General features: G+C 42.5%; 1 protein-coding gene across 3 annotated transcripts in view; it reads left to right on the plus strand.

Moving 5' to 3' along the window:
* cntfr (ciliary neurotrophic factor receptor) overlaps positions 1-20,148 on the plus strand; it is a 538,142-nt gene extending 517,994 nt beyond the window's left edge. For all 3 annotated transcript variants that reach the window (XM_036936729.2, XM_090191542.1, XM_090191543.1), the window contains exons 7-10: positions 5,951-6,140; positions 11,934-12,066; positions 15,693-19,635; positions 19,714-20,148. In XM_036936729.2, coding sequence (XP_036792624.2) covers positions 5,951-6,140; positions 11,934-12,066; position 15,693 — 324 coding nt within the window. In that variant the 3' untranslated portion in view covers positions 15,694-19,635; positions 19,714-20,148. The remainder of the gene's footprint in view (positions 1-5,950; positions 6,141-11,933; positions 12,067-15,692; positions 19,636-19,713) is intronic.
* Positions 20,149-23,582: the final 3,434 nt, after the last annotated feature.

A 23,582-nucleotide genomic window follows, 5' to 3' on the forward strand; every position in this document is an offset into this window, starting at 1 on the left:
CATCTTTAAGTCATAACCCAGATTCTCAAATGGATTGAGGCCTGGGATTTGACTAGGCCATTCCAAGACATTTAAATGTTTCCCCTTAAACCACTCAAGTGTTGCATTAGCAGTATGCTTAGGGTCATTGTCCTGCTGGAAGGTGAACCTCCGGCCCAGTCTCAAATCTCTGGAAGTCTGAAACATTTCCTTGTACGCCACCTTGTACGCCTTGTTCCTTTTACGCCATCCATCATTCCTTCAATTCTGACCAGTTTCCCAGTCCCTGACGATGAAAAACATCCCCACACATGATGCTGCCACCACCATGCTTCACTGTGGAGATGGTGTTCTCAGGGTGATGAGAGGTGTTGGGTTTGTGCCAGACATAGCATTTTCCTTGATGGACAAAAAGCTAAATTTTAGTCTAATCTGACCAGAGTACCTTCTTCCATATGTTTGGGGAGTCTCCCACACGCATTTTGGCGAACACCAAATGTGGTTTGCTTATTTGTTTCTGGCCACAATGGTTTTTCTCTGGCCACTCTCCCGTAAAGCCCAGCTCTATGGAGTATACGGCTCAAAGTGGTCCCATGGACAGATAGTCCAATCTCTTCTGTGGAGCTTTGCAGCTAATTCAGGGTAATCTTTGGTCTCGTTGTTGCCCTCCTTCCCTGCCTGTGAGTGTTGGTGGTCGGCCCTCTCTTGGCAGGTTTGTTGTGGTGCCATATTCTTTCCATTTTTTAATAATGGATTTAATGGTGCTCCGTGGGATGTTCAAAGTTTCATATATGTTTTTATAACCCAACCCTGATCTGTACTTCTCCACAACTTTGTCCCTGACCTGTTTGTAGAGCTCCTTGGTCTTCATGGTGCCGCTTGCTTGGTGGTGCCCCTTACTTAGTGGTGTTGCAGACTCTGGAGCCTTTCAGAACAGGTATATATATATACTGAGATCATGTGACACTTAAATAAAGTCCACCTGTGTGCAATCTAACAAATGATGTGACTTATGAAGATAATTGGTTGCACCAGATCTTATTTAGGGGCTTCATAGTAAAGGGGGTGAAAACATATCCACGTACCACTTCTCTTGTTTTTTTAAACAGTACTTTTTTTCATTTCATTTCACCAATTTGGACAATTTTATCTATGTCCATTACATGAAATCCAGATAAATATCAATTTCAGGTTGTAATACAACAAAATAGGAAAAATGCCAAGGGGGATAAATACTTTTGCAAGGCACTGTGCATGTAGTTGGTAGAACATAGGGAGTTGAGGCAGAGTATAGGGAGTTGAGGCAGTTTAGATAGAGTTTAGGTAGAATTTAGGTAGTTTAGATAGAGTTTAGGTAGTTTAGATAGAGTTTAGGTAGAGTATAGGTAGTTTAGGTAGAGTTTAGGTAGTTTATATAGAGTTTAGGTAGAGTTTAGGTAGTTTAGGCAGAGCATAGGGAGTTGAGGCAGAGTATAGGTAGTTGAGGCAGAGTATAGGTAGTTTAGGTAGAGTGCATGGAGTTGAGGCAGAGTATAGGGAGTTGAGGCAGAGTATAGGGAGTTGAGGCAGAGCATAGGGAGTTGAGGCAGAGCATAGGGAGTTGAGGCAGAGTATAGGGAGTTGAGGCAGAGTATAGGGAGTTGAGGCAGAGTATAGGGAGTTGAGGCAGAGTATAGTTAGTTGAGGCAGAGTATAGGGAGTTGAGGCAGAGTATAGGGAGTTGAAGCAGAGCATAGGGAGTTGAAGCAGAGCATAGGGAGTTTAGGTAGAGTATTGGTAGTTTAGGTAGAGTATTGGTAGTTTAGGTAGAGTATAGTTAGTTTAGGTAGAGTATAGTTAGTTTAGGTAGAGTATAGGTAGTTTTGGTAGAGTATAGGTAGTTTTATATACTGGTATTGTCTCTGTGGTTATAATGAAGGTATATATAGTATTGTCTCTATGATTATAATGATATGGTGTTATATATGGTATTGTATCTGTGGTTAGAATATTGGGTGATAGATATGGTGGATATGAAACGGGCCTATGGTTAGAAGTACTGTACAATACTGTAAAGGCATTTGGGATGCAGGCATGGTTGAATTGAAATGAAAGCCCTCTCTCTTTTTGGCTCTGAGACTGCCAGTCTCAGGGGATGTGAGCAACACTCACGACCAATTACGAAGAAGACAGTTCCATTAAAATGTAAATGTAGGAGCCAAACAAAGCTGTATTTGATCATTATTCTCCATTCACCAAAGTGTTGGGGGGTGTCTCTGAGAGGACACAGGGGGTGTTGGGGGGTATCTCTGAGAGGACACAGGGGGTGTTGGGGGGTATCTCTGAGAGGACACAGGGGGTGTTGGGGGGTATCTCTGAGAGGACACAGGGGGTGTTGGGGGGTATCTCTGAGAGGACACAGGGGGTGTTGGGGGGTATCTCTGAGAGGACACAGGGGGTGTTGGGGGGTATCTCTGAGAGGACACAGGGGGTGTTGGGGGGTATCTCTGAGAGGACACAGGGGGTGTTGGGGGGTATCTCTGAGAGGACACAGGGGGTGTTGGGGGGTATCTCTGAGAGGACACAGGGGGTGTTGGGGGTATCTCTGAGAGGACACAGGGGGTGTTGGGGGGTATCTCTGAGAGGGCACAGGGGGTGTTGGGGGGTATCTCTGAGAGGACACAAGGGGTGTTGGGGGTATCTCTGAGAGGTGGTGGTGAGAAGAGACATTGAGGTATTGGGGGGTATCTCTGAGAGGACACAGGGGGTGTTGGGGGGTATCTCTGAGAGGACACAGGGGGTGTTGGGGGGTATCTCTGAGAGGACACAGGGGGTGTTGGGGAGTATCTCTGAGAGGACACAGGGGGTGTTGGGGGGTATCTCTGAGAGGGCACAGGGGGTGTTGGGGGTGTCTCTGAGAGGACACAGGGGGTGTTGGGGGTATCTATGAGAGGACAGAGGGAGTTGGGGGATATCTCTGAGAGGACACAGGGGGTGTTGGGGGGTATCTCTGAGAGGACACAGGGGGTGTTGGGGGGAATCTCTGAGAGGACACAGGGGGTGTTGGGGGGAACCTCTGAGAGGACACAGAGGGAGTTGGGGGATATCTCTGAGAGAAAAAAGAGGGAGTTGGGGGATATCTCTGAGAGGACACAGAGGGAGTTGGGGATATCTCTGAGAGGACACAGGGGGTGTTGGGGGTTATCTCTGAGAGGTGGTGGTGAGAAGAGACATTGAGGTGTTGGGGGGGTATCTCTGAGAGGACACAGGGGGTGTTGGGGGGTATCACTGAGAGGACACAGGGGATGTTGGGGGGTGTCTCTGAGAGGACACATGGATGTAAAACCGTGTTGTTCTCTGAAGAGCTTTCTCTCAGCCAGATAGGAGCTTTCTATCAGCCTTACAGCCTTTCTCAAAGTAATAGGACCTTTCCCTCGGTGTAATAGGAGCTTTTTCAATGTTACAAGAGCTTTCTTTCAGTGTTATAGGAGCTTTCTCAATGTATCAAGAGCTTTTTCTCAGTGTTATAAAAGCTTTCTCAATGTAGTTGGAGATTTCTCAATATAATATGAGCTTTCTCAGTGTTAAAGGAGCTTTTTCTCAGTGTTATAGGAGCTTTCTCTCAGTGTTATATGAGTTTCTCTCAGTGTAATTGGAATGTTCTCTTAGTCTTATAGGATCTTATTCTCAGTGTAATAGGAGATTTCTCTCAGTGTTATAGGAGCTTTCTCTCTGTGTAATAGGAGCTTTCTCTCAGTGTTATAGGAGCTTTCACTCAGTTTACAAAGAGCTTTCTCTCAGTGTAATAGTATCTGTCTCTCATTGTACAATTAGCTTTTCTCCATAAAATAGGTGCTTTCTCAAAATTATAGGAGCTTTCTAACAGTGTTAAAGGAGCTTTCTCTCAGTGTTATATGAGCTTTCTCAAAGCAATGGGAGCTTTCTCTCAGTGTAATAGGAGCTTTCTCAATTTAATAGGAACTCTCTCTCAGTGTTATAGGAGCTTTCTCTTAGTGTTATAGGAGCTTTCTCTCAGAGTAATAGGAGCTTTCTCTCAGTTTACAAAGAGCTTTCTCTCAGTGTAATAGTTTCTGTCTCTCAGTGTACAATTAGCTTTCTCTCCGTAAAATAGGAGCTTTCAATCTTCGTTGTAGGAGATTTCTCATTGTGATAGGAAATGTATCTCAGTGTTAAAGGAGCTTTCTCTCATTGCTATAGGAGCTTTCTCAATGTAATAAGAGCTTTCTCAATGTAATAGGAGCTTTCTCTCAATGTAATAGTAGCTTTCTCTCAGTGTAATAGGATCTGTCTCTCAGTGTAATAGGAGCTTTCTATCAGTGTAATAGGAGCTTTTGCTCAGTGTTATAGGAGCTTTCTCTCAGTGTTATAAGAGCTTTCTTTCAGTGTTATAGGAGTGTTCTCTCAGTGTAATAGGAGCTTTCTCTAAGTGTTATAGGAGCTTTCTCTCAGTGTAATAGGAGCTTTCTTAATGTAATAGGAGCTTTCGCTCAGTGTTATAGGAGTTTTCAGAAAGTAATAGGAACTATCTCTCAGTGTAATAGGAGCTATCTACAAGAGTAACAGGAGCTTTCACTCAGTGTTGTAGGAGCTTTCTCTCAGTGTTATAGGAGTTTTCAGAAAGTAATAGGAACGCCCTCTCAGTGTAATTGGAGCTTTCTCTCAGAGTTATAGGAGCTTTATCTCAGAGTAATAGGAGCTTTCTCTCAGTTTACAAAGAGCTTTCTCTCAGTGTAATAGTATATGTCTCTCAGTGTACAATTAGCTTTCTCTCCGTAAAATAGGAGCATCTTTGTTGTAGGAGATTTCTCATTGTGATAGGAATTTTCTCTCAGTGTTATAGGAGGTTTCCCTCAGGGTAATAGGAGCTTTCTCTCAGTGTTATAGGAGATTTCTCTCAGAATAATAGGAGCTTTCTCTCAGTGTTATAGGAGCTGTCTCTCAGTGTAATAGAAGCTTTCTTAATGTAATAGGAGCTTTCTCTCAGTGTTATAGGAGTTTTCAGAAAGCAATAGGAACTATCTCTCAGCGTAATAGGAGCTTTCGTTAAGTGTTATAGAATCTTTCACTCGGTGTTGTAGGAGCTTTCTCTCAGTGTAATAGTATCTGTCTCTCAGTGTACAATTAGCTTTCTCTCCATAAATAGGAGCTTTCTCTCTTTGTTTTAGGAGATTCTCATTGTGATAGGAACTTTCTCTCAGTGTTAAAGGAGCTTTCTCTCATTGCTATAGGAGCTTTCTCACAGTTTACAAAGAGCTTTCTCTCAGTGTAATATGAGCTTTCTCTCAGTGTTATAGGAGCTTTCTTAATGTAATAGGAGCTTTCTCTCAGTGTTATAGGAGTTTTCAGAAAGTAATAGGAACTATCTCTCAGTGTAATGTGAGCTTTCTTTCAGTGTAATAGGAGCTTTCTCTCAGTGTTATAGGAGTTTTCAGAAAGTAATAGGAAATATCTATCTTTAGAAAGCGCATTCTCAATGTAATAGGAGCTTTCTCTCAGTGTTATAGGAGCTTTCTCTCCGTGTTATATGAGCTTTCTTTTATTGTTATATGAGCTTTCTCAATGTAATAGGAGCTTTCTCTCAGTATTATAGGAGCTTTCTCTCAGTTTAGAAAGCACTTTCTCAATGTAATAGGAGCTTTCTCTCAGTGTACTAGGAGCTTTCTCTCAGTGTTATAGAAGCTTTTTCAATGCAATAGGAGCTTTTTCTCATTGTAATAGGAGCTTTCTCTCAGTGTAAAAGGAGCTTTGAAAAAGGGTTATCACAGACAGTGATGACTGGATTGTCTAAAGGAAGTGACACCCCAGTAGACAATGAGAGGTACTGTAGATTCTCTCTGATTAACTAGATGCTTTTAATTAAAGGGCATCCATTTTGGTGCGTCTCTCTGATTGGTGTGTTTCAGGTGGAGTTGTCAGACAGTACGGCCCACACCATAACGGATGGTGCTTCTCTCTGATTGGTGTGTTTCAGGTGGAGTTGTCTGACAGTACGGCCCACACCATAACGGATGCGTACGCAGGGAAGGAGTACATCATCCAGGTGGCGGCTAAGGACATGGAGATCGGCACCTGGAGTGACTGGAGCGTCGCGGTACACGCCACCCCCTGGATTGATGAACCCAAACAGATCCCCTCCACCACCGAGCAGGAACCGCTCCTCGGTACGTACCTGAAGCCTAACCCCAAACCTAACCCAAACCCTAACCCCAACAGATCCCCTCCACCACCAAGCAGGAGCTGCTCCTCGGTATGTACCCCAACCCTGACCCCAACCCTGACCCCAACCCTAACCCAAACAGATCCCCTCCACCACCGAGCAGGAGCCCCTCCTCGGTACCTACTCACCCCTGACCCCTAACCCTATATCTACTCTAACACTAACCCTAAGTGCAGTACATTTGACCAGGAGCCATAGGGACAGCAACAGGTGCAGACAGACCGGTACAGACAGAGACAGGTGCGAAGAGTGACAGGTACGGAGAGAAACAGGTTCAGACTCCATTCCAAAGTGTCTTATATCAGCTGCACTGTCCAATTTACAGTAGCAATTATTGTGAAAAAATGCCATAGTATTGTTTGAGGTGAGCTCCTAACAACAAAACACTTTTTCCAATGCGATAGATTTCATAAATTCACCTCTGAAGGTGAAATGTGTAATTACATTCTTAAATCTTGCTCTGATTTATAATCCAAAGGGTCCCAGAGATAACATGAAGTGTCGTTTTGTTAGATAAAATAATTTTTCATATCCTAAAAAGGTCCATATAGCATGCATGATCGATGTTGTATTTCCACTCAATTTGCAAAGAAAGGAATCTGTGGAAATCTCACCCTAAATGTTGTTTGAAGGAGTCAAATCACATTCGTATCTATTCCTCAGAGATCCTAGAAGGTAACAAGACTCCACGATTTCATTAGGGGTGTAGTATATCCTATAGGACACCATATTTGGTCAGAGAGCGACGCCTTCATGGCACTCCGATGACGCGGGCAGCCATCACTTAAACTACAGTGTCTTTGTCAAATGAGCACCAATCGGGTCAAACAAAACTAGCTAGATGGCAAATGAGCAGGGCTTTACAGGAGTATTCGGAAACCATGTATATATCGTAAAATGTAGGTACTAACCTTGTACGACTGCATGGCTTTTCATTTTGGACAAAAAATTCAGAGTTATGAAGTTATGAAAACTGGTGTTTTTGGAAATGTTGAACTTATAATATGGCTACTAATACTTGGAAAAGCTAAATCAAAGTCCAAGTATACAAATATGACGATATTCTTGCAGACAAATTGAATATGAACACGACTGTCTTTTTCACGATTTGCCCAAATGTACCTGGTGACTTCACACTAAAAGTCTTGAGAATCGGTTATACTCCAAGTTATCCATCTGACATTTTGCACATACACTGCTGCCATCTTGTGGACACTATCAGAATTTCAGCCAGAGTAATGGCTGTTTTCTCTTCCATTTCAAAGATGGCGGTAAGAAAACACTGTTTTTTTGTGTGTATTTTCTTCTACCAGATCTCTTTTGTTAAATTCTCCTAAATTCAATTCACATTTCCACAAACTTCAAAGTGTTTCAAATGGTACCAATAATATGCATATCCTTGCTTCAGGGCAGTTAGATTTGGGTATGCCCTTTAGGCTACTGGGTTGATTCTAATGGGATTTTGAAATTCTCTAACAATGGAGATCCAGCTCAGTTCTCTACTGCTCCCTGCTGGACATCCGATGTACTGCAACTTCTTCCTTACACACACACACACACTAACACACACACACGTACAGGCACACACCAATACACACACTGTTCACATATACAACACCAGTCAAAAGTGTGGACACACCTACTCATTCCAGGGTTTTTCTTTATTTTTACTATTTTCTACATCGTAGAATAATAGTGAAGACATCAAAACTATGAAATAAATCATGGAATCATGTAGTAACCAAAAAAGTGTTAAACAACTCAAAATATACTTTATATTTGAGATTCTTTTATTCTTTAATTTTTTTATTTTACCTTTCTCATTTCACCTTTCTCACCTAGTTCTCATTTACAACTGCGACCTGGCCAAGATAAAGCAAAGCAGTGCAACAAAAACAACAACACAGATTTACACATGTGATAAACAAACGTACATTCAATAACACAATAGAAAAATCTAAATACAGTGTGTGCAAATGGGGTAAGGAGGTTAGGGTTAGGGTTAGGGTTAGGGTTAGGGTTAGGGTTAGGAGGTTAGGGTTAGGGTTAGGAGGTTAGGGTTAGGAGGTTAGGAGGTTAGGGTTAGGGTTAGGAGGTTAGGGTTAGGAGGTTAGGGTTAGGGTTAGGGTTAGGAGGTTAGGGTTAGGGTTAGGGTTAGGATTAGGGTTAGGGTTAGGAGGTTAGGGTTAGGGTTAGGGTTAGGGTTAGGGTTAGGAGGTTAGGGTTAGGGTTAGGGTAAGGAGGTTAGGGTTAGGGTTAGGGTTAGGAGGTTAGGGTTAGGGTTAGGGTTAGGGTTAGGAGGTTAGGGTTAGGGTTAGGGTTAGGAGGTTAGGGTTAGGGTTAGGGTTAGGAGGTTAGGAGGTTAGGCAATAAATAGGCCATAGTATTTAGCAAATTTAGCAAATTAACACTGGTGTGATAGAAGTGCAGATGAAGCAAGTATCTCAGTGTAGCTCAGTGTAGCTGGCTGTATCTCAGTGTAGCTGGTTTCATCTCAGTGTAACTGGCTGTATCTCAGTGTAGCTGGCTGTATCTCAGTGTAGCTGGCTGTATCTTAGTGTAGCTGGTTTCATCTCAGTGTAGCTGGCTGTATCTCAGTGTAGCTGGCTGTATCTCAGTGTAGCGTGCTGCATCTCAGTGTATCTGGCTGTATCTCAGTGTAGCTGGTAGTATGAATTTTTTATTTTAACTTTATTTCACCTTCATTTTACCAGGTAGGCAAGTTGAGAACAATATCTCATTTACAACTGTGACCTGGCCAAGATAAAGCAAAGCAGTGTGACAAAAACAACAACACAGAGTTACACATGGAATAAGCAAACGTACAGTCAATAACACAAAATAAAAATCTATATACAGTGTGTGTAAATGTAGTAAGATTAGGGAGGTAAGGCAATAAATAGGCCATAGTGGCAAAATAATTACGATTTAGAAATAAACTTCTTGATGCACCCGTCCCGTTAGCGGGATCAGTTTCATCAACATCCGCTGAATTGCAGAGCGCCAAATTCAAATTAAATTACTAAAAATATTTCATTTCATGAAATCACAAGTGCAATATAGCAAAACACAGTTTAGCTTGTTGTTAATCCACCTGGCGTGTCAGATTTCAAAAAAGCTATTCGGCAAAAGCATAACAAGCATTTATGTAAGAACATCTCTCTCAGTAGACAAAATATTACAAACAGCTAGCAGCCAAGTATATTGGTCACGAAAGTCAGAAAAGCAATCAAATGAATTGCTTACCTTTGATGATCTTCGGATGTTTGCACTATAAAGATAGTGCAAACAAAATAATATTTGTTCCATAAAGATTATTTTTATTTTTATATCCAAAATACCTCCATTTGGTTGGCGCGTTATGTTCAGAAATCCACAGGCTCGAGCGGTCACAACCGGGCAGACAAGAATTCCAAATAGAATCCGTAGAGTTCGTAGAAACATGTCAAACGTTTTTTATAATCAATCCTCAGGTTGTTTTTACAATATGTAATCCACAATATTTCAACCGGACTGTAGCTTCTTCAATAGGAGAGAGAGAGAAATGTCTGCTCCAAACTGTTGCGCATGCAAAACTCTGCTAGCACCTAGCCATACAATGACGCAATGTGATCTTTCTCACTCATTTTTTTAAATAAAAGCCTGAAACTATGTCTAAAGACAGTTCACAACATGTGGAAGCGGAAAAGGGAATCTGGTTGATATTCCTTTAAATGTAGTGAAGGCAGGCAATGGAACAGAGAGGTTTCAGGAAAAACAGCACTACCTGGTTGGATTTTCCTCAGGTTTTCGCCTGCAATATCAGTTCTGTTATACTCACAGACAATATTTTTGACAGTTTTGGAAACTTTAGAGTGGTAAGTTTTCAGTCCCAGGGTCCTGAACTTGGAGGGGACATTGGTTTGAACTCTGAGCTGTAGTCAATGAACAGCATTCTCACGTAGGTATCTCTCTTATCTAGGTGGGTGAAGGCAGTGTGGAGTGCAATTGAGATTGCGTCGTTTATGGATCTGTTGGGGCAGTCTGCAAATTGGAGTGGGTCCTGGGTGTCTGGGATGAATGTTGATGTGTGTCATAACTTCTTAACTTCTTATGGGCAGGTGAAACGGTAACATCCGGTGAAATTGCAGAGCGCGAAACTCAAACTGCAGAATTATAAATATTTAACTTTCATAAAATCCCAAGTGTAAAACATCAAAATAAAGCTTAACTTCTTGTTAATCCAGCCGCTGTGTAAGATTTCAAAAAGGCTTTACGGCGAAAGCATACCATGCGATTATCTGAGGACAGCGCCCCGCATACAAAAGCATGAAAAACATATTTCAACCAGGCAGATGCACCACGAAAGTCAGAAATAGCGATATAATAAATGCCTTACCTTTGATGATCTTCTTCAGTCAATAATCCACCCAGTTTCCCTCCATCAAAATGCATACAAAATAAAACCCAAACATTACTAATAAACTTTTCCAAACAAGTCAAACCACGTTTATAATCAAACCTTAGGTACTCAAATACGTAAATAAACGATACAATTTGAGATGGAGAATCGTCTTTCTAAAGGCTGTTGACATCTAGTGGAAGCCCTGGGAACTACAATCTGGGAGGATTTCGCCTTATAATAAAAGTGACAGCCATTGAAATCAGTGTTATGCTGAATTTCTTTGGGGGGGGTTGCCCTCGGGGTTTCGCCTGCCATATCAGTTCTGTTATACTCACAGACATAATTTTAACAGTTTTAGAAACGTGAGTGTTTTCTATCCAAATCTACCAATTATGCATATCCTAGCTTCTGGGCCTGAGTAACAGGCAGTTTACTTTGGGCACGCTTTACATCCGGACATGAAAAATACTGCCCCCTACCCAAGAAAGGTTAAGGATCGGGCTCCTGCTAGCGGGACAACTTCCAGGGAAACTGCAGGGCACACAATTCAAATAAATTCTAATATTTATATAAACATGTTAAACATGTAGGTACATATAAGTGTCTTATATCTGCTGACAGCTTAACTTCTTGTTAATCTAACTGCACTGTCCAATTACCACATAAAAAAAAAAATCCACGGGCACAGGTTTTATACATACACATTTAAAGTATTGATGTGTGTGTGTGTGTGTGTGTGTGTGTGTGTGTATGTGTGTGTGTATGTGTGTGTGTGTGTGTGTGTGTGTGTTTGTGTGTGTGTGTGTGTGTGTGTGTGTGTGTGATGATGAAAACAGTATCACAATGTGACCATATCCTTTCCATTGGCATGAATAGGACATCACTACAAATTGACTTCCAGTTGGAACAACTTGTGTAATTGATTGTTCTTGCAGATTACAATTCATTCGGTCTCAGTTGATGATGCTATGAACTAGTGAATGTTCATCCGTCCTGCTTGTAACATGTTGACAGGTGTAATGTGACTAGTGAGAAGTCAGCCAGAAAAAAAGAAAGGGAATTCACATGAGCACCACAAAGCCTACATGCTGTACGAGATGTTATACTACTGTAGCCATTTCCCTCGCTTCTACAACGTAGACAGATTCTCAAACAGCCTACAGCGTTCTCTTAGAGGAGGGGCTATAACACAATGCATACATGGTCAATTATGTACTGCATTGCTTCAACACTTACAACGTGTTCTGACATGTCCTGGCAGCCTTCTACCATCCTCTGATTGGACCTGTGTGATTCCTGTTATTTTTATTGGTTGTGTCTCTAACTTGCTGTGTCTTATTGGCTGTCTTCCAGACACCACCCCTTCCGCAGCCCCTCCCTCAGCAGAGCCCCATAGGGCGGGCGTCCCAGTGGGTGGTGCTTCCTCAACCCTCCTCTCACCCCTCCTCTGGTACTCCTGCTATCTGCTGCTAGGGGCCCTAATTTGGTGAGTATACATCCTAACTAATATACATTATACTGCTGTCTGCTGCCAGGGGCTCTAATGCTGGACCTCATGTGGTGAAACCAAAACACTTAACATGCGTGTTATGAGATTACTGTGAACCAAACAGAACAGGAGGAAGAGGAGAAGAGAGAGAGAAGAGAGTAGAGAGCGGAGAGATTGGAGAGGAGAGAGAGGAGCGATAGCAACAGGAGAGGAGAGAGGATGGAGGAGAGAGGAGAGAGGAGATAGTATAGAGGAGAGAGGCGAAAGGAAAGAGGAGAGAGATGAGAGGCAATAGGAGAGAGGAGGGAGAAGAAAGAAGATAGGAGAGAGGAGTAAGAGAGAGGAGAGATATCACCCGGTTAGGAGAGAAGATAGGAAAGAGGGCAGAGAAGAGAAGAGAAAGGAAAGCGGAAAGTAGGGAGAGAGGAGAGGAGAGGAGAGGAGAGGAGAGGAGAGGAGAGGAGAGGAGAGGAGAGGAGAGGAGAGGAGAGGAGAGGAGAGGAGAGGAGAGGAGAGACAGTACCAGGTTAGGGAGGAAGAAAGAGGAGATAGTAAAGAGTAGGTAGGACAGAGTGAAGAGGAGAGAGTAGAGAGGAGAGAGGAGATAGTATAGAGGAGAGAGGAGATAGTATAGAGGAGAGAGGAGATAGCAAAGAGGAGAGAGGAGATAGTATAGAGGAGATAGTATAGAGGAGAGAGGAGATAGTAATGTGGAGAGAGGAGATAGTATAGAGGAGAGAGGAGATAGTATAGAGGAGAGAGGAGATTGAATTGAGGAGAGATAGTATAGAGGAGAGAGGAGATAGAATTGAGGAGAGATAGTATGGAGGAGAGAGGAGATAGTATAGAGGAGAGAGGAGATAGTAAAGTGGAGAGGGGAGAGAGTAAAGAGGAGAGAGGAGAGAGTAAAGTGGAGAGAGGAGATAGTGAAGAGGAGAGGGGAGATAGAGGAGAGAGGAGGTAGTAAAGTGGAGAGATGAGAGAGGAGATAGTGAAGAGTAGAGAGGAGATAGTATAGAGGAGAGAGAAGATAGTGAAGAGGAGAGAGGAGAGGAGAGCGTAAAGACGAGAGGGGAGATAGTAGAGAGGACAGAGGATATAGTGTAGAGGAGAGAGGAGAGAGTATAGAGGAGAGAGGAGAGAGGAGAGAGGAGATAGTGAAGAGGAGAGAGGAGATAGTGAAGAGGAGAGGAGAGAGGATATAATATAGTGGAGATAGTATGGAGGAGATAGTATATAACATAGAGGAGATAGTATAGATTGTAGGGGAGATAATATAGTGGAGATAGTATAGAGGAGTGAGGAGATAGTATAGATTGTAGAGGAGATAATATAGTGTAGATAGTATGGAGGAGATAGTATAGAATATAGAGGAGATAGTATAGATTGTAGAGGAGATAGTATGGAGGAGATAGTATAGAATATAGAGGGGATGGCATAGAGTGTAGAGGATATAATGTAGTGGAGATAGTATGGAGGAGATAGTATATAATATAGAGGAGATAGTATAGATTGTAGAGGAGATAATGTAGTGGAGATAGTATGGAGGAGATAGTATAGAATATAGAGGAGATAGTATAGATTGTAGAGGAGATAGTATGGAGGGGATTGTATAGACTATAGAGGAGATAGTTTAGATTGTAGAGGAGATAATATAGTGTAGATAGTATGGAGGAGATAGTAGGGCCTCTGTCTGCCAGTGCAGACATCCTGTCCTTGACTTTATCCAAGCTGGTGCCTACAGGTAGATTACTAATGTCTGAGGTCCATTCTGACCTGTCTGGTGCCTACAGGTAGATTACTAATGTCTGAGGTCCATTCTGACATGTCTGGTGCCTACAGGTAGATTACTAATGTCTGAGGTCCATTCTGACCTGTCTGGTGCCTACAGGTAGATTACTAATGTCTGAGGTCCATTCTGACCTGTCTGGTGCCTACAGGTAGATTACTAATGTCTGAAGTCCATTCTGACCTGTCTGGTGCCTACAGGTAGATTACTAATGTCTGAAGTCCATTCTGACCTGTCTGGTGCCTACAGGTAGATTACTAATGTCTGAGGTCCATTCTGACCTGTCTGGTGCCTACAGGTAGATTACTAATGTCTGAGGTCCATTCTGACCTGTCTGGTGCCTACAGGTAGATTACTAATGTCTGAGGTCCATTCTGACCTGTCTGGTGCCTACAGGTAGATTACTAATGTCTGAGGTCCATTCTGACCTGTCTGGTGCCTACAGGTAGATTACTAATGTCTGAGGTCCATTCTGACCTGTCTGGTGCCTACAGGTAGATTACTAATGTCTGAGGTCCATTCTGACCTGTCTGGTGCCTACAGGTAGATTACTAATATCTGAGGTCCATTCTGACCTGTCTGGTGCCTACAGGTAGATTACTAATGTCTGAGGTCCATTCTGACCTGTCTGGTGCCTACAGGTAGATTACTAATGTCTGAGGTCCATTCGGACCTGTCTGGTGCCTGCAGGTAGATTACTAATGTCTGAGGTCCATTCTGACCTGTCTGGTGCCTACAGGTAGATTACTAATGTCTGAGGTCCATTCTGACCTGTCTGGTGCCTACAGGTAGATTACTAATGTCTGAGGTCCATTCTGACCTGTCTGGTGCCTACAGGTAGATTACTAATGTCTGAGGTCCATTCGGACCTGTCTGGTGCCTGCAGGTAGATTACTAATGTCTGAGGTCCATTCTGACCTGTCTGGTGCCTACAGGTAGATTACTAATGTCTGAGGTCCATTCTGACCTGTCTGGTGCCTACAGGTAGATTACTAATGTCTGAGGTCCATTCTGACCTGTCTGGTGCCTACAGGTAGATTACTAATGTCTGAGGTCCATTCTGACCTGTCTGGTGCCTACAGGTAGATTACTAATGTCTGAGGTCCATTCTGACCTGTCTGGTGCCTACAGGTAGATTACTAATGTCTGAGGTCCATTCTGACCTGTCTGGTGCCTACAGGTAGATTACTAATGTCTGAGGTCCATTCTGACCTGTCTGGTGCCTACAGGTAGATTACTAATGTCTGAGGTCCATTCTGACCTGTCTGGTGCCTACAGGTAGATTACTAATGTCTGAGGTCCATTCTGACCTGTCTGGTGCCTACAGGTAGATTACTAATGTCTGAGGTCCATTCTGACCTGTCTGGTGCCTACAGGTAGATTACTAATGTCTGAAGTCCATTCTGGAACACCCCTGTTAGTTTGAATCCAAACTTCCAGACAGATGTTTTTTTCAAGAGACGCTGAAATGATTTCATTGTGTATGCTGTTCCTCAGTTTCTAACTCTGTTTGTTCTCTCTCTCTCTCTCTCTCTCTCTCTCTCTCTCTCTCTCTCTCTCTGTGTCACTCTCTCTGTCACTCTCTCTCTCTGTCACTCTCTCTCTCTGTCTCTCTCTCTCTCCCTCTCTCTCTCTCTCTCTCTCTCTCTCTCTCTGTGTCACTCTCTCCCTCTGTCACTCTCTCTCTCTCTCTCTCTCTCTCTGTCACTCTCTCTCTGTCACTCTCTCTCTGTCTCTGTCACTCCCTCTCTCTCTCTGTCACTCTCTCTGTCACTCTCTCTCTCTCTCTGTCACTCTCTCTGTCACACTCTCTCTCTCTCTCTCTCTCTCTCAGATGTAAATGTTTAATTCCTGTGGAAGAAATTAAGGAGAGTCTTCTATTTCTCTGCACATGTTAATGGACATCCTACATTGATCATTTAATTCAAGTTTCACACAACGTTAAGTAGAAAATAAAGAGAGATTATGAAGTCAAAGTTAAAAAGATACAAAAAAAACAAGCATCAACAACTACTCCAACAACAACAACAACAACAACAACAACAACAACAACAACAACAACAACAACAACAACAACAACAACAACAACAACAACAACAACAACAACAACAACAACAACAGGTACTAACAGACAGCAAAGCTACAGAGCTACACAGATACAGATATCATTGATTGATTGATTGATTACCACGGACTCCAACACAGAAACAGAACTGTCTCCAGAGAAGCTTTGTGGATCTGAGACTGATGAGACTTCTGCTGGGCAGCACAACAGACTGATTTCATTCTCCATCTTTTATTTAGGTTTTAATTGATTTTTGTAAACAATTGTATTCATTATCCAGTGATATTTGAGACACTTGTAAAGATCCCAAGATCCTTTCTTTGACATACAGCTAACTCGTCATGCCAAAGACTTGTCTTGGAGAAGTTTTCCCACAATCCTTAGCTTCCTGAAGCCTGTGCCTGTGTAGAAAGGATGGAACCCGGAGTATTTGGTAACTCCAGGAATCTGCATCTGACCGACCGACAAGAAATTTTCACAACAAAACAGAGAACTAACTAACACTTTGGAGAAATCCTGAATAAGCATTCTTTATCTGTTATTGGTTTGTTTTGCGTTCTGCTTCACTCAGTGATCACCAAGAGAGTTTAGCTGTAAAAACACTATGGATTGAGGTTTTTCCATTGAGGAAATACAGTAGAGATCCATATTTTGGGACCTCAGAGCTCTTACACAAGGCTCCATACATTAGGCGTCAGTCCTCCAGAGGAATAACGCTCTGTGTAAAACACATGAGGTTGCCTTTGACATTAAATAGACATTTAATATCACAATTATTATTGTTGTGCTCTGTCATACAGAACCAGTCAACAGTTTGGACACACCTACTCATTCAAGGGTTTTTCTTTATTTTCACCATTTTCTACATTGTACAATAAAAGTGACCACATCAAAACTCTGAAATAACACATATGGAATCATGTAGTATCCAAAAAAGGAAAGGAAAATATACAGTGCCTACAGAAAGAATTCAGACCCTATTACTTTTCCACATTTGGTTGCGTTACAGCTATATTTTAAATCAAATAAATAAAAATCCTCAGCAATCTACACAATACCCCATGATGACATCACAATACCCCATGATGACATCACAATACCCCATGATGACATCACAATATCCAATTAAGACAAAGCAAAAACAAGTTTTTAGAAATGTTTGCACATTTATTAAATATATATATTTTTTAAATTAATAATAAATAACAATAAACTTTAAAAACAGAAATACCTTATTTACATAAGTATTCAGACCCTTTGCTATGAGATTTGAAATTGAGCTCAGGTGCATCCTGTTTCCATTGATCATCCTTGAGATTGGAACCACCAAGACTCTTCCTAGAGCTGGCTGCCCTGCCAAACTGAGCAATCAGGGGAGAAGGGCATTGGTCAGGTAGGTGACCAAGATCCCAATGGTCACTCTGACAGACATCCAGAGTTCTTCTGTGGAGATGGGACAACCTTCCAGAAGGACAACTATCTCTGCAGAACTCCACCAATCAGGCCTTTATGGTACAGTGGCCAGACAGATGCCACTCCTCAGTAAAAGGCACAGGACAGCCTGGTTGGAGTTTGCCAAAAGGCACCTAATGTCTCTCAGACCATGAGAAACAAGATGCTCTGGTCTGATGAAACCAATATTGATCTTTTTGGCCTGAATACAAATCGTCACGTCTGGAGGAAACTTGGCACCATCCCGAAGCATGGTGGTGGCAGCATCATGCTGTGGGGATGTTTTTCAGCAGCAGGGATTGGGATACTAGTCAGGGTTTGAGGCAAAGCTGAACGAAGCAAAGTACAGAGATCCTTGATGAAAACCTGTTCCAGAGCGCTCAGCACCTCAGACTGGGGCAAAGGTTCACCTTCCAACAGGGAAATGACCCTAAGAACACAGCCAAGACAATGCAGGAGTGGCTTCGGGACAAGTCTCTGAATGTCCTTGAGTGGCCCAGCTAGAGCCCGGACTTGAACCCAATCGAATATCTCTGGAGAGATCTGAAAATAGCTGTGCAGCGACGCTCCCCATCCAACCTGACATAGCTTGAGAGGATCTGCGAAGAATGGGAGAAACTCCCCAAATACAGGTGTACCAAGCTTGTAGCGTCCCAAGAAGACTCAAGGTTCTAATCACTGCCAAATGTGTTTCAACAAAGTACTGAGTAAAGGGTCTGAATTCTTATATAAATGTAATATTTCATTATTGTTTTTTTAATTAGAAAGCATTTTTTAAAACCTGTTTTTGCTTTGTCATATGTGTGAGGATATTTTTTTTTTAAATACATTTTTGAGTAAGACTAACATAACAAAATGTTAAAAAATTCAAGGGGTCTGAATACTTTCCAAAGCCACTGTATTTTAGATTTGAGATTCTTCACATAGCCACCCTTTGCCTAGATGACAGCTTTGCACACTCTTGGCATTCTCTCAAACAGCTTCACCTGGAATGATTTTCCAACAGTCTTGAAGTAGTTCCCACATATGCTTAGCACTTGTTGGCTGCTTTTCCTTCACTCTGAGGTCCAACTCATCCCAAACCATCTCAATTGGGTTTGGATTGGGTGATTGTGGAGTCCATGTCATCTGATGCAGCACTCCATCACTCTCCTTCTTGGTCAAATAGCCCTTACACAGCCAGGAGGTGTGTTGGGTCCTTGTCCTGTTGAAACCATTTTTTTTTGTTCCAGTAAGTGCAAACCAGATGGGATGGCGTATTGCTGCAGAATGCTGTGGTAGCCATTCTGGTTAAGTGTGCCTTGAATTCTAAATAAATCACTGACAGTGTCACCAGCAAAGCACTCCCCACAGATTCACACCTCCTCTTCCATGCTTCACTGTGGTAACCACACATGCAGAGATCATCCGTTCACCAAAAATCTCCAATTTGGACTCATCAGACCAAAGGACAGATTTCCACCGGTCTAATGTCCATTTCCCGTGTTTTTTTGGCTCAATCAATTCTCTTCTTCTTATTGGTGTCCTTGAAGTAGTGATTTCTTTGCAGCAATTCTACCATGAAGACCTGATTCACACAGTCTCTGAACAGTGAGTTTCTGAGATGTGTCTGTTACTTGAACTCCGTGAAGCATTTATTTAGGCTACAATCTGAGGTGCAGTTAACTCTAATGAACGTATCCTCTGCAGCAGAGGTAACTCTGGGTCTTCCTTTCCTGTGGCGGTCCTCATGAGAGCCAGTTTCATCATAGCGCTTGATGGTTTTTGCGACTGCAATTGAAGAAACTTTTCAAAGTTCTTGAAATATTCCGCATTCACTGACCTTAATTTCTTAAAGTAATGATGGACTGTCGTTTCTCTTTGCTTATTTGATCTGTTCTAGCCATAATATGGACTTGGTATTTTACCAAATAGGGCTATCTTCTGTATACCACCCTACCTTGTCACAACACAACTGATTGAATCAAAGACATTAAGAAGGAAATAAATTCCACAAATTAACTTTTAACAGGGCACACATGTTAATTGAAATACATTCCAGGTGACTACCTCATGAAAATGGTTGAGAGAATGCCAAGAGTTTGCAAAGCTGTCAAAAAAGCAAAGGGTGGCTACTTTGAAGAATCTCAAATATAAAATATGTTTTGATTTGTTTAACACTTATTTTTACTACATATGCTATTTCATCATTTTGATGTCTTCACTATTATTCTACAATCTAGAAAAAAGTAAAAATAAAGAAAAACCCTTGAATGAGTAGGTGTTCTAGAACCCTGGAATGAGTAGGTGTTCTAGAACCCTGGAATGAGTAGGTGTTCTAGAACCCTGGAATGAGTAGGTGTGGCCTAAGTGTTGACTGGTTCTGTGTTTATAGGATTTTGGGGCTCTCTTCAAAAGCTGAAGCATTATAGATTTTGCGATAGAAATTTAAAGGTAATTTCCGATTGAGCCGACATGTGCAGCGTTTACCGTTAATGCAGTCTCCGCTAAAGTGGGAACATTGCCTTTAAATGTCAATCAGCCTGTAAAGCTGAAGTTCCGCGATGCGGATTGAATAGAGCCCCAAGTTGTTTTTTTTTCAGACATTCAGAATGGCTTAATTCTCCACGATCATATTTTGTAAAAACTATGATATGTATCTTTAAAATGAAAAACATTTATTATTTAATAATGTATGTATTAGCTTTAGATTCTTGTAACCTGTACCTGGGTTATTTTTATAGATATATATACAATGAGAGGTTGTTCATTAAATGTGACCATTTCACAATGAGTAGCATCTCTCCGTCATTTATTTCTGATCGTAACTGCATAACACATTCCATCCATTACTGTGCAACATCTCAGCATATATAACAGTGACGTTTGAGCGTTAATTACAAAACGTTTCCCACTCTATGATCAGAGAGGCAGAGGCAGGAGCTCCAGATGCCAATGGGAGACCTTGTGTAAGGTATGGAGCTGACGTTCCTTTTACAAAAGGACATTTCGCTTACAGGTGTTTGAGCTAATATCAAAGTTCTCCCTCTGTATTTTCAGTCAGACAGGGGGAAGAAGCCGCTCCAGGTGCTGTTGGGAGAGAGAGAGATGAATTTCCCTGTGTAACTGTCTCCTAATATTACTTTCTCTGTGTATCATACAAAAGACGGAACACTTGTAACAGTGCAGTATGTGTTCATTAGGTTAGATTGTCCCGTCTCTCCATGTTCATTACTCTCTCCATCTCTCCAGGTTCATTACTCTCTCCGTCTCTCCAGGTTCATTACTCTCTCCATCTCTCCAGGTTCATTACTCTCTCCAGGTTCATTACTCTCTCCATCTCTCCAGGTTCATTACTCTCTCCAGGTTCATTACTCTCTCCATCTCTCCAGGTTCATTACTCTCTCCATCTCTCCAGGTTCATTACTCTCTCCATCTCTCCAGGTTCATTACTCTCTCCATCTCTCCAGGTTCATTACTCTCTCCATCTCTCCAGGTTCATTACTCTCTCCATCTCTCCAGCTTCATTACTCTCTCCATCTCTCCAGGTTCATTACTCTCTCCAGGTTCATTACTCTCTCCATCTCTCCAGGTTCATTACTCTCTCCATCTCTCCAGGTTCATTACTCTCTCCAGGTTCATTACTCTCTCCATCTCTCCAGGTTCATTACTCTCTCCAGGTTTATTACTCTCTCCATCTCTCCAGGGTCATTACTCTCTCCAGGTTCATTACTCTCTCCATCTCTCCAGGTTCATTACTCTCTCCATCTCTCCAGGTTCATTACTCTCTCCATCTCTCCAGGTTCATTACTCTCTCCGTCTCTCCAGGTTCATTACTCTCTCCATCTCTCCAGGTTCATTACTCTCTCCAGGTTCATTACTCTCTCCATCTCTCCAGGTTCATTACACTCTCCATCTCTCCAGGTTCATTACTCTCTCCATCTCTCCAGGTTCATTACTCTCTCCAGGTCCATTACTCTCTCCATCTCTCCAGGTTCATTACTCTCTCCAGGTTCATTACTCTCTCCATCTCTCCAGGTTCATTACTCTCTCCAGGTTCATTACTCTCTCCAGGTTCATTACTCTCTCCATCTCTCCAGGTTCATTTCTCTCTCCATCTCTCCAGGTTCATTACTCTCCGCATCTCTCCAGGTTCATTACTCTCTCCATCTCTCCAGGTTCATTACTCTCTCCATCTCTCCAGGTTCATTACTCTCTCCATCTCTCCAGGTTCATTACTCTCTCCATCTCTCCAGGTTCATTACTCTCTCCATCTCTCCAGGTTCATTACTCTCTCCAGGTTCATTACTCTCTCCATCTCTCCAGGTTCATTACTCTCTCCAGGTTCATTACTCTCTCCATCTCTCCAGGTTAATTACTCTCTCCAGGTTCATTACTCTCTCCAGGTTCATTACGCTCTCCATCTCTCCAGGTTCATTACTCTCTCCAGGTTCATTACTCTCTCCATCTCTCCAGGTTCATTACTCTCTCCAGGTTCATTACTCTCTCCATCTCTCCAGGTTCAGTACTCTCTCCATCTCTCCAGGTTCATTACTTTCTCTTTCTCTCCAGGTTCATTACTCTCTCCATCTCTCCAGGTTCATTACTCTCTCCATCTCTCCATGTTAATTACTCTCTCCAGGTTCATTACTCTCTCCAGGTTCATTACTCTCTCCATCTCTCCAGGTTGATTTCTCTCTCCATCTCTCCAGGTTCATTACTCTCCCCATCTCTCCAGGTTCATTACTCTCTCCATCTCTCCAGGTTCATTACTTTCTCTTTCTCTCCAGGTTCATTACTCTCTCCATCTCTCCAGGTTCATTTCTCTCTCCATCTCTCCAGGTTCATTACTCTCCCCATCTCTCCAGGTTCATTACTCTCTCCATCTCTCCAGGTTCATTACTCTCTCCATCTCTCCAGGTTCATTACTCTCTCCATCTCTCCAGGTTCATTACTCTCTCCATCTCTCCAGGTTCATTACTCTCTCCATCTCTCCAGGTTCATTACTCTCTCCAGGTTCATTACTCTCTCCATCTCTCCAGGTTCATTACTCTCTCCAGGTTCATTACTCTCTCCATCTCTCCAGGTTAATTACTCTCTCCAGGTTCATTACTCTCTCCAGGTTCATTACGCTCTCCATCTCTCCAGGTTCATTACTCTCTCCAGGTTCATTACTCTCTCCATCTCTCCAGGTTCATTACTCTCTCCAGGTTCATTACTCTCTCCATCTCTCCAGGTTCAGTACTCTCTCCATCTCTCCAGGTTCATTACTTTCTCTTTCTCTCCAGGTTCATTACTCTCTCCATCTCTCCAGGTTCATTACTCTCTCCATCTCTCCATGTTAATTACTCTCTCCAGGTTCATTACTCTCTCCAGGATCATTACTCTCTCCATCTCTCCAGGTTCATTACTCTCTCCAGGTTTATTACTCTCTCCATCTCTCCAGGTTCATTACTCTCTCCATCTCTCCAGGTTCATTACTGTCTCCATCTCTCCAGGTTCATTACTCTCTCCATCTCTCCGGGTTCATTGCTCTCTCCGTCTCTCCAGGTTCATTACTCTCTCCATCTCTCCAGGTCATTACTCTCTCCAGGTTCATTACTCTCTCCATCTCTCCAGGTTCATTACTCTTTCCATCTCTCCAGGTTCATTACTCTCTCCGTCTCTCCAGGTTCATTAATCTCTCCATCTCTCCAGGTTCATTACTCTCTCCAGGTTCATTACTCTCTCCATCTCTCCGGGTTCATTACTCTCTCCATCTCTCCAGGTTCATTACTCTCTCCATCTCTCCAGGTTCATTACTCTCTCATCTCTCCAGGTTCATTACTCTCTCCGTCTCTCCAGGTTCATTACTCTCTCATCTCTCCAGGTTCATTACTCTCTCCATCTCTCCAGGTTCATTACTCTCTCATCTCTCCAGGTTCATTACTCTCTCCATCTCTCCAGGTTCATTACTCTCTCCATCTCTCGAGGTTCATTACTCTCTCATCTCTCCAGGTTCATTACTCTCTCCATCTCTCCAGGTGCATTACTCTCTCCATCTCTCCAGGTTCATTACTCTCTCCATCTCTCCAGGTTCATTACTCTCTCCATCTCTCCAGGTTCATTACTCTCTCCGTCTCTCCAGGTTCATTACTCTCTCCATCTCTTGAGGTTCATTACTCTCTCCATCTCTCCAGGTTCATTACTCTCTCCATCTCTCCAGGTTCATTACTCTCTCCAGGTTCA

The sequence above is a fragment of the Oncorhynchus mykiss genome, chromosome 12, assembly GCF_057628025.1.
Source record: "Oncorhynchus mykiss isolate SJ-2025 chromosome 12, ASM5762802v1, whole genome shotgun sequence".
Lineage (NCBI taxonomy): Eukaryota > Metazoa > Chordata > Actinopteri > Salmoniformes > Salmonidae > Oncorhynchus > Oncorhynchus mykiss.